General features: G+C 41.7%; 2 protein-coding genes across 3 annotated transcripts; one reads left to right on the forward strand and one right to left on the reverse strand.

Moving 5' to 3' along the window:
* Nucleotides 1-346: 346 nt before the first annotated feature.
* On the forward strand, nucleotides 347-5,816 carry ndor1 (NADPH dependent diflavin oxidoreductase 1). 2 transcript variants are annotated; one of them, XM_084687516.1, is made up of 16 exons: nucleotides 347-448; nucleotides 911-1,046; nucleotides 1,268-1,345; nucleotides 1,456-1,553; nucleotides 1,733-1,831; nucleotides 1,962-2,063; nucleotides 2,285-2,488; nucleotides 2,712-2,839; nucleotides 3,021-3,238; nucleotides 3,431-3,538; nucleotides 3,702-3,816; nucleotides 3,963-4,109; nucleotides 4,308-4,426; nucleotides 4,519-4,613; nucleotides 4,942-5,130; nucleotides 5,489-5,816. In XM_084687516.1, exons 2-15 carry the CDS (start codon nucleotides 912-914, stop codon nucleotides 5,084-5,086), a joined length of 1,791 nt encoding a protein of 596 aa, XP_084543642.1. In that variant the 5' UTR covers nucleotides 347-448; nucleotide 911; the 3' UTR covers nucleotides 5,087-5,130; nucleotides 5,489-5,816. The 2 variants fall into 2 exon arrangements, with proteins under 2 accessions (XP_084543642.1, XP_084543641.1); XM_084687515.1 differs by having other exon boundaries at nucleotides 4,942-5,816.
* Nucleotides 5,817-5,957: 141 nt separating this feature from the next.
* On the reverse strand, nucleotides 5,958-8,781 carry ntmt1 (N-terminal Xaa-Pro-Lys N-methyltransferase 1). The gene is made up of 4 exons (XM_084687517.1): nucleotides 8,480-8,781; nucleotides 7,547-7,710; nucleotides 6,960-7,215; nucleotides 5,958-6,762 (listed from the first exon to the last, which is right to left on the reverse strand). The coding sequence occupies exons 2-4, from the start codon at nucleotides 7,703-7,705 to the stop codon at nucleotides 6,506-6,508; spliced, it is 672 nt and encodes a 223-aa protein (XP_084543643.1). The 5' UTR covers nucleotides 7,706-7,710; nucleotides 8,480-8,781; the 3' UTR covers nucleotides 5,958-6,505.
* Nucleotides 8,782-11,305: the final 2,524 nt, after the last annotated feature.

Genomic DNA, 11,305 nt, shown 5'->3' on the forward strand with positions numbered 1-11,305 from the left:
GTAGATGAATGAGTTCATCAGATTTCATTTTCATGTAATATTGTGAAATAAAATATAAGAAAACGTGTGCCTAAAATCAGCTATAGGGAAGGCAGGATGGACGAGGTGTTGTTTGTGGGTTCAGGAAGGTCGTGGCTCAGCCTCGCATTCTGTACGACAGTAGGGAGGCCGGGGCAGCCTTCTTTTTTAACCAGCAGGCGCTGGGAGTTCTGACAGGCTTTGCGTCAGCCTGTAGGAGGATCAGCAGCATAGTGAACTCAAGGTCTACACCATTGGCTACTGCACTCTATCGCCATACTGTAATGTAACCCCCTTACCTGCGGAGGGCAGTAATACGCTGTTAAGCGTCGTCTGCCGCAAACTCAAAAGACGAGGTATTTCTCATCGCTTCATTAGCAAGCTGCCTGTGTCCCACTTGAGTTTGGTGGGGAGCTCAACAGGTTATCAGGTAGCTAGCCTACAACTAAATATATTGTCTATTTTATTGTCTTGATTATATTCAATATGAGATCCCCCAGTGGATCTAATTTCTGACTTCTAAAAGCAACTTGGTCTTGACGGCCTGCTGGCTAGGTTATGTTATCGTGGTTCACCGTTGCTGTGTCCAACCTCTTCATTGATTACGAGTGGTTTCTTACTCGCAGATTCGTTATATGTTCATATTTCATTTCTGTCATAAATGGCTAAAGATCCAACGTGATTAAACAGTTCATATTGCAATTAAAACACGGAACAGACACCTAGCCTTTTCAGCCATGTCTGTTGACAGTCTAACTGTCATGTGATCTGTCATGTTTTCTTATAACTGGTGGATAATTCACAATTAATCTACATGTTGTACATATTATACGCTTTGTAACATATTATCAGCTGGGTGAACTACTGTCTCATAAGTGTCTTTCTCCGTCAGAATGTCGACCTCGTCTCTACTGATACTTTATGGGAGCCAGACTGGGACTTCTCAGGACACAGCAGAACGGATTGGTCGACAGGCGCTCAGAAGGCGGATGCCAGTCAGAGTGGAAGCTCTCGACAGTTACAGTGTGGTCAGTTGAAAAGATAAATACTGTCTTAGAGTGTATTACATGAGCATGCTATTGTGCAATGAACAGGTATACTCATTAACCAGCCAGTTTTTTAGGTACTAATCAATTCAGGGTATACATTTCCCAAGGGGTGAAAAAGCTAATTCACATGGATACATTTGTTTTAGTTTGTGTAATTACTATGAATGCTATTAACTCTGGCAAATCTGGCAAATTTACAGTGTAACCTCATCTCTGAGTCTCTGGTTGTCTTTGTGTGCTCTACTTCTGGCGAAGGTGATCCTCCAGACAATATGAAGGTACAACCGGCTGTGAAAACCTTAACATTTCTGTATGCTAATCAGACAGATGCATTGTTTTATCAATGGTGATAATTATTTAAAATTACCTATTCATTTTTACCATCAAGAATTTCTGGCGGTTCCTGTTTAGGAAATCACTTCCGGCTGGTTCTCTATGTCGCCTCGACTGTGCTGTGCTGGGTCTGGGAGACTCATCCTATTCCAAGTGAGACTGACATACCGAGTAACCACAGCGATAACCCACTTCCTACACTTGTACACAAACAAGACTCTAGATGTCTGTCTGGACGCTTAATTCGGAATTGAAGCCCAACTTTCAATAAGCAAGTAAAGCCCTGTCTGTGAATGATGAAGACATTTAGTTTTTTTTCCTTTTATTTGAAGGTTCAACTTTGTAGCTAAGAAGCTTTATAAGCGACTTTTGCAGCTGGGGGCCAATGTGTTACTGCCTGTTGGGTTGGCGGATGACCAACATGATTTGGGGTAAGTGACAAACCATGGGATAGAGATTTTGGCAGTTAGGTAAACCAGAAATCAGAATGCAGAGTTTAGCTTATGCAAAAAATTAAAAATGACTTATCACTGAATTATGTGGATGTCATGTGTTCAACAGTGCAAACGGCGTGATCGACCCCTGGCTCATGTCATTCTGGGAGAAGGTTCTTGCTCTTTATCCTCTTCCCACCGGTACCAGACAGCTCAGCGACAGCGAGCCGTAAGTCTCAGATTGACCGTTATTTTGTATATATTGAGTATATTTTCCGTCTCAAGTAATATTTTTTTTATTTGTCTTAACATTAGTATGGGTTTTTGTACCTGACAATTGACCCAACTTTTACTCTTCTTCCTCACAAACTCATTCAAATTAATTTATTTGAGGGTTTCTTCCCCTGATTCTACATTACTTCATCTTTCAATCCACACGCTGTTTTGCAGGCTCCCCCCAAGATACGTTTTCCATTTACTGGGCAATGCTATAGAGAAGGCCTCTGACAGGCTGAGGATGCCAGAGAATGAGACCACACCTTCTCAGTCCAACCCCTTCCCAGCTAGGATGGTGTCTAATCAGAGAGTGACCCACACCTCTCATTTTCAAGATGTCAGGCTCATGGAGTTTGACATAACAGGCTCGAATATAGAGTGAGTAGCCTTGTCTGCATGGATGCAAAATTTGCCCCCCTGTCTGATATTAACACTCTTTAAATGGTTTTGTCTTTAAGGTAACCAATTCAGTAATGTGACAGACATTGGGCTCTGAGTTTGAATTTAGACAATGCAGCTATAAAACATTCTGGACTGCATTGTGTTTGCTACACCAAGGTCCATGTGTGCATGAGCGTGTGTCCTTGTGTGCACGTTTCAGGTTCACAGCTGGTGACGTGGTGATGATGCGTCCCTGTAATGCCGTTGAGGATGTAGAGCAGTTTTGTCAGCTACTAAGACTGAACCCTGATAACCAGTTTACACTTGTCCCAACAGACGACAGTTCAGGTGTGTATATGTCATGATTGAATTTGAAGCTGACCTGGAAAGCTTATCCTGAAAGAAACATTGATACACTGTACATACAATGTTAAGAAACTCAAAGCACTTGTTGGTGAGCATTTAATGAGTTTACTCTCTTGCTCTACAAAGATTGTAATTCAACCTTCCCTCCTCTCCACTCCTCCAGCCCCGGTCCCATCCCAGCTTCCCCAGCCCTGCACGGTGCGCTACCTTGTTGAGAACTTCCTGGACATTGCCGCAGTGCCAAGACGCTCTTTCTTTGAGCAGCTGGCCACCTTTGCAACTAACGAGCTGGAGCTTGAGAAGCTGACTGAGTTTAGCTCCGCCCAGGGCCAGGATGAACTACACGGCTACTGCAACAGGCCCCGGCGCACTGCTCTTGAGGTGTCTGTCGAAAGAATATTACACACCTGACATGCAACACTACCACCATTGTTGTATATATTGTGTGTGTGTGTGTGCGCTTGTGTATGTATGTGTGTGTGTATTTATGTATAATATTTACGAGAGAGAGAGAGCTTTGAAGAGGGCGGCATAGTTATTTCTAAATATATATTTATTTTCTCTCCATGGCAGGTTTTAACAGACTTCCCTCACACTACTGCAGAGCTAAAGCCAGACTACCTACTGGACCTGTTCCCTGAGATCCAGCCTCGCTCATTCTCTATCGCCTCTTCCCAAAAGGTGCAGCTGGAGTTGAATCAGCTTTTGCTTCACTTTATGCTCTTTGTGCTTCACTTTTACACAAAGTCGCCTTTATACCAATAAACAGTCATACCTGAGGTAAAACTTTAGTTAAAGATCCTAATAAATAATTAGTAAACAACCCCCCTCCTTTCTCCTACAGTTGCATCCCAATATAATCCAGATCCTACTAGCTGTGGTGTGCTACAAAACCAAGATGCACAAACCTCGCAGAGGACTTTGTTCCTCTTGGCTGGCCTCCCTGGATCCCATGTCAGGTCTGTTAAACACTGAGGAAGTATTTGCAGCCGCCACATTCTCTTTACTGTATATTGTCACAGGTTTGTAGGGTGGACTGTGATCTGGGATTATGGCAATCAAAACAATTTAATGGTGGTCACATTTGGGTTGTACCATATTTCAGGGGACGTATATGTGCCTCTGTGGGTGAAGAAGGGGAGTCTAAAGTTTCCTAAAGACCCTGCCTCTCCTGTGATAATGGTTGGTCCCGGGACAGGGGTGGCTCCCTTCAGGTCTGCTGTCCAGGAGAGGGCAGCCCAGTGTAGGACAGGTGAGAGAACCTGTTCACACCCAACTCCCTTTTTTATCTTCCCCTGATGGAAAGGATGCCTGAAAGTGATTCACAGATGTGAGACAAATGTACACGTTTAGCTTTTCGAGACAAATGTAAATAGTATGTGTAAAGATGTAAAAAGGGTATGTGCATAATTGTGTAAGCTTAATGTCCTCTCCCTCCTCTTGGTTTCAGTTAATGTGTTGTTTTTTGGATGCCGGTCCGAGTACAAAGATTTCTACTGTCGCACTGAATGGGAGGAGATGGAAATGGCTGGGCATCTCACTTTGTTCACTGCATTTTCAAGAGACCAGGTTGATCAAACACGCACGCACACATCATGTGTTCTTCAGTTATGTCATGGTTACTGTCAACTCAACTTTATTTTTCAACTTTTTGTATTCAGGAGGACAAGATTTATGTACAACATCGTATCAAGGACCAGGCCAAACTTCTCTGGGATCTGATTGCCAATAAGAATGCCTACTTTTACATTGCTGGGTGAGCCTATACAGTTGGGTCCATGTCATTTTTGTCATTTTAGCTGTTTACTAAAACATATTCAAGTGATAGTTATGTCAAATCCATTGTGGTGGCTTACAAGGAAAATGATCAAAATTGTTGTAGTGGTTTTTGTACATACGTCCGTAAGAAAGTAAAGTATTACTGGCAACACATGTAATGGTATCAAACACTTTGAGTTGAGTTCAATTGCACAGGTACATTTTTAAGAGAAGAAATCAGTCATTTGTGGGCATGCCAACCTATACAGTGATACCTAGCGATACTATGGATGTATAGATAACCTTCCACTATGTCCCTCTTGCAGCAATGCCAAACAGATGCCATCAAGCGTATGTGACGCATTGAAGATGGTCTTTCAGAGCGAGGGGGGTGTGTCCTCAGAGGAGGCTGAAGAGATGCTGGTTGCCATGGAGAAAGCAGGCCGTCTCCAGAGAGAAACCTGGTCCTAATCTCCTGACCACTGTGTTCACAGATTGGGGATCTACCTTAATTGGTAATTGTAGCATTATTGGATGGCAAAATAACATTGGTCTTGTGTGTGTTTACTCCATTTTGCAAATTAGGTTTTGCCAACCTTAAAATGTTGACAAAGGGAATTGTTTTGAAAGGCTGTGAAGAGTTGTGATATCCACTGTATATTGGAGTACTTTAACCAAGAGTATTTTTAATGTTTGAATACTTTTTTTCAAGCAGATAAAAGTTCCAAAGTAACTTCTTTAACTGCCAAACACAACTGAATTATCTATACCCCTCATTCATGGCCCACTTCTATGACATTTCCTATACTTTAACTAGGTGTGAAATTATGGACTACCCATAAAATAACACATGCTGATTTTAATCTTTTGCAGATTTTGATTGCTGAAATGAATATTTCTCATTAACTATGAGCTGCATGGTTGAAAGGATCTGAATATGAGACATATTTGCTGCTTTGTATAACGTGTAGTATGACACGACCATGCTGTATGTACATTTGTGTAAATAATTGCCTAGTTTAGGCAATTCAATTATGCAGTTATTTATTGTGCCAATTTAAGCCTTTAGAAATGTTTGTGAGCAATATTGTACAGCAGCAATGAACTAGCATGTCATAAAATGCAGAGGTAAATCTATGTCAACTTAAATCTAAACTCTCAATGATAAAAAATAAACAGATTATATTTCTGTAAATATATATTTAATTCACTCCTGCCTTTCAAATACAATCATGTTATAAGCATTCAACAGCAAGCTACCTAACAAAGTCAAGATAACAGCTGAATCTCAGAAATGGGATGTCAAATAATAAAATGTGTAAATATGATCAAAACAGGCATCTAAAAAGGACCGATGGCCACTTGTTTAATACACTCCATAACAGGCACTGGCAAACCAGCAACATGTTTGACTTGACATGTGGAGTTGAGGCCTACAATTCATGGTCTTCCAGAAGAGTCTCACAATGCATACATATGTCTTAAATATAGTGATGTCCTAAAACCTTACTTAAATACAAGTAGACAAAACACACAGCCACTAAGCAGGGCAGTCCAACTCTGGGCTATTGGAGGTTTGATGCGATCATCTTCCATGGACGTAGCGAAAGCAGCATTTGGATCACCATCCATCCTTTTGGCTCAATGCTACAGTAGGTCCTTGACCTTTGGCACTTGTGTAGAACTGAAAGGACTGAATAGGATAGCCAGTGAGGACAATAAAGCCATTTCTATGAGACCTTTAAGTCATCTCATCTGCATTACATAATTCTGAACACATCCAATCCTTTCCCATTCGACTGACACAAAGATCCTAAAGGCTAGCAAAGAGTGAGAATCCACATACACAATAAACCCTCCATCCTCTCCTGAGTCTCAGTACCACGGCCCCTATCTGAGGGCCAGCGTGTGGACCTGGTAGATCTCCTTGGGGAAGTTCATTTGCTGTTCTTCGTGGACAATGCTCAGGCCTGAACGCCCCACCAAACTCCGCAGGAGGGCCAGGTCCCTGCACACACTGCTGTCCACCTCGTCGGGCACCACACCCTCGTACGCCACATTGTCCTTGACTACGATCAGCCCGTTGGGCCGCAGGCCACCACGGCAACGCCGCAGGAACTCCACCAGGTGATCGTCAGTCAGGTGGCCTGGGAGGTAGCAGAGGAGAACAGATTCACAAGGATGTTCATGGTATATGATCTATTGTATATATTTGAATACAAAAACATCACTCGATGCTTGTCTGATCATTAAACCACTACCAAATCAACATAGTGGCTCAAACCCATTTGTTTCACCCACAAGCAGTTTCAAATACCACTTGTTGTCCTTGCATAAGACTTACCGATTACCCACTGGATCCAAATGACATCATAACGTCCATCCTGCGGGACAAAATCCTGCAGGCCACAGCAGAAGTAATTTTCCACCCGTTTGCCGTCTTGATCACCCAGGTATACCTTGGCCTTATCCAGAAACTCCTGCGTCACGTCGACCAAGTCTACCGATCGGAACAGAGGCAACAACAACCGCTTGGTGATCCGCCCGATGCCGGCGCCGCAGTCCAGGGCACAGCCCATGCCAGTTTTTCCTTCACCCTCCTTTTTAAAGCAAGGGTGGAGGTAGATCGGATAGTGGATGAGTAGCGGAAGTTGCTGCATAACATGCTGATTTATTGGCAGCTCACATTACAAAAAGGTTTGTGCTATTCAAAGGTAGATTCGGCAATTGGTAATCAAGTACATTGTACTTTGTAGACTAACTGAATATCCTCATTAAACGTGAAGCCAGTACCCACATGAGCTGGCTAGTGGGATTCACTAAGGCTCTGAAACTTGTACTAGATTTTTTTTGTAATGTTACTAAAAACTTCTTTTTTTATCCAACGTACATTTAAATGTGTTTCAGTTGATGTGAGAGGGAATGTCTTACGCCAAGGAACTTCTGCAGAAACGTCTTAGAGCCATTGAGGTCTATATTAGAGATGCTGCCATAGCCTCCAAGCATGCCATCCACGGTTGGCGCCACATCTTTCCAATACTCCTCTGCCTTGGCGTAGAATATGGTCTCATTCTCCACAATGTCACTCATCTTATCTGAATAGCACAAATGTCTTTGGTAAATTACACAAAATAAAGCTACCCTTCACTGTTTAGGTTGCAGTTGTATGCTTTTGACTAATTACTCCAAACAGGTACTGTGTAGGTTTAATATTGTTCATGCAGACAGTTGCATAGAGAAAATGTGTAAGTAAATGCTCTCTAGGCTTGCTGCACTTAACTTTGGTCACTCTATAAATCTACTCTACTCTATATTTTGCCTTCCCAGAGAAACCTAAGGAAACTATGTGTAACCTGACCCTAGGTCAGGATGGGCTGGATGCCTTTCATAATCACCTGCTAAGTATGTAACAGCCTATTCTGCCCCTACTTGGCCCTAGTACAGAACTACGCTGATCTTGTGACTAGCGCCAGGGTCAAGTCGAGGCATGACAAATGTAATTTGGCTTCTTTTTATTTACACATTGGCTAGTTTAATAGAAGCAACTTTTCAGTTTAACTGGCCACAACTCATTAAGATGTCAAAAGCTAACACTAACAAGCTAACTTAACATAAACTTACGAACAAGCTTACAACACTACTAATACTTTGTATATCTTAGACGTTATATCTTATTTCCTTAGACATATCTGTACGATGCATCAACAGAATAGTCAATGAAAACTGACGCTGGATAAGAAGTTACACGTGCTAACAGACTAGTTAGCCGGTAGGCTATGATTTCAAGTGGCTAAACCATATCAAAAAGACGGACACGCCCTACCACAGGAAACCTTAAGACAGAAAAGAGAGGCAACAACTTACCTCGAGAAAGAATATGTTTAACTTCTAAAGAATATACACCTTGATCATGTCATACATTTAAAAAATGTGCTTTTTGTGCCATCTGTGCCTTCCACTGAAAGCATCCCGGAAACACATTAACGCAATTTCCTTTTCAGCCACGTAAGGTCGTCGTAGTGACTAGTGGCTGTTAATCAATCTGGAGAACGTTGTGTTCTTGAGAAGAACGTTCTTGCAAGTGTCCTTGAGAGAATGGTCATGCAAGACCGCGAAGACGGAGAACGCACATATCGAGATTGAGATGCGTGTGTGCTACGCACACTCAGCTCATTGAGGCAGCGGTATGACAATACTGGCATTATCACCGCAGCTGCGCATTTGATCAACTTTTGCTGTGTCTAATGTAGGCTCATACTTAATAAAGTTGAACTCAAAACTAGTGTAATGTAACTTGAATGTAAAGTGTTACCCTTTATTGTTCATACAATATTTATCATCCAGCTTGTTTTATGAATTCCTTTTCCTCTATGAAATGACAATCATGTCCCACATAATTTGTTTTCTTCCCTCTTCTCTCTTCATCTCCTCTGTCCTCATCTCCTCTGTCCTCTTCTCCTTGGCCTCTCTCTGTCCTCAGGAGCAGTTGACAAAGATCACTAATGACTCACGAATGAGGTTTATGCCAGTCAATACCAATTCTGATATCCCCCCCCCCCTGCCTCCCTGACACTCCCTCACTTGCTCAGGATTACAAAACAGCAGGTGAAGTTGAGAGAAAATCAACACTTTTCAGACATCCCCTAGTCAGCAATTACAGAGAGAGCTCTACACTTCCCCTCTCACTCTTCTCCGTTTCACTACATTCCACTGCCCCTCTGTTCTCCTCTCAACCTCCTGTCCACTATGAGCGTGTTCTTCCTCTGCTGTTTGTTGTTGCAGACTAAATGCAGACTAAATGTACACTTTCTCACATTTTGGGGATGGGTTCTGGCACTGTATTACTCTGAATGCCAGATGTCCAAACATTATTGATTGACCTGTCCAAGGCCACATCATGGTTATTACGCTTGACCAAAACTGAAAGCAAGATTCTCTCAAAACAGTTGAGATGGTTTCTGATCTTTTGCAAAATGAATATTACAAACGGGGAAAAAAATCTTTACAAATATGCACATTGAATTGCATTTTTTCAATATGTTATATTATACACAACTAATAGAAAACACGGACAAATATATTATTTGATAGCCTTAATCAATGCCAATTCAGATTATGCATTTAACTCCTGGGAGTCATCGTCAGGGTTAGGATTATATTAGGCTTTCAACTTCATGTAACTTTATGTAGTTAGTTGGGGTAAGGGCAAATATTGGAATGCATTGGGAACAATAAGTCAACATTCTACATAACTATAAGCTTTCTTTAAAACAGTATGCAGCAGATATATTGGCCTTTATCATTCATCACTGTTTGAAGACAAGACATTCATAACCTCCACAGCAAAACATACATGAACACTGTAGACATACAGTGAACCCCTGCTTCTGTTGATTAACAGTGGGTGTTATTCAACCCCATCACTGCTGTGGTTCTTCTCAGTTTATTGTGTCTCTGCCAAATATAAACCCCAGTTTTCCCAGTTGTCCCCCACTTCCATAATGCATCTTGCTCTCTGGGAAAGGCCAAATACACCAGAAGTCATTTACTGGGATCTCGATTGTTTGTAAGCAGCTTGTTTTGTGGTGTTGGGAATGAGCAAAAGCCTACACACCCTGCATGCTCTTCAGGAGTAGTACCGCCAACCATAATGCATTTCACACGGTTAGGAGTTCAGCTAGGAGAACACACTGTGGAGGTTGTGTGTGCGTGTGTGTCTGTTTATATGTACTGTATGTAATCCTATGAGGGTCTGCATCACTATGGGTGAATCTCTATTTAGGGAAGAGGGAGGTCAAACTAGGGGACACATAGTGAAGGTCACCTACATAACACACATGCTTACACATACAAATGTGACAATGTACACATGAAAACATGCCTATCACTGACCCTCATCTGACTCTATTTATGTTATTCATTTTTAATAAAGTTTATATGAGGGATAGAATTGTCCACATATAAATCATTGTCTCAAACCCATGATCTCACAACCCCATTTTAATCAATTTTCCATGATATGGAACGTCATATGAATTTGAAATATTAGTCATTATTTTTCAAAGCCAAGGGAATTACCAATCACTGCACTGAATTGAGATGGGAACTATTGAAGAAATATAGCTCAAATGATACCTGCTCAACTGTGACTGTCAATGTGGTGCTTGAAATAGGCATGAAGTAGTGCCACAGTTATTTGTCTCCCGTCCCTATAAAAAACTCATTACAACGACTGCCGACAATCATGCTGCTGGAAGATCTGGAGACTGTCCAATTAGAGGAGGGGAGGCAACTGCAAGCCACTCAAAGTGAAATGTAAAGGACTGTGGGTGCAATTGCAGAGCAACAGGTTGGGAAATGGAAAACCTTTGCACAACATTAATCATTTTCACTTGTATTGAGGTTAAAGAGTCTGGTGTAGCATTATCTAAAATATTATTCCAAAAATGGCTCAAACCGAGATCTAATTCAATGCAGATGTTTGCAAAATGTGTGGTAACTGTAACTTAGACCATGGATTGAAACCCTTAACAGCATTACTGTCAATCTTATTTGTTCAGATGACAGCAGATGTGTTAAGATTGCACAGTATCTCTTTGTGCCTGTGATGAATAACATATGTAAGCACACAGAAAAAAAGAAGGAATGCACATGAATGTCCATAGTGTGATGAGAACATTTCTTAACTGT

This window comes from Hypomesus nipponensis, chromosome 22 (genome assembly GCF_054491055.1).
Source record: "Hypomesus nipponensis isolate SF chromosome 22, ASM5449105v1, whole genome shotgun sequence".
Classification (NCBI taxonomy): Eukaryota; Metazoa; Chordata; class Actinopteri; order Osmeriformes; family Osmeridae; genus Hypomesus; species Hypomesus nipponensis.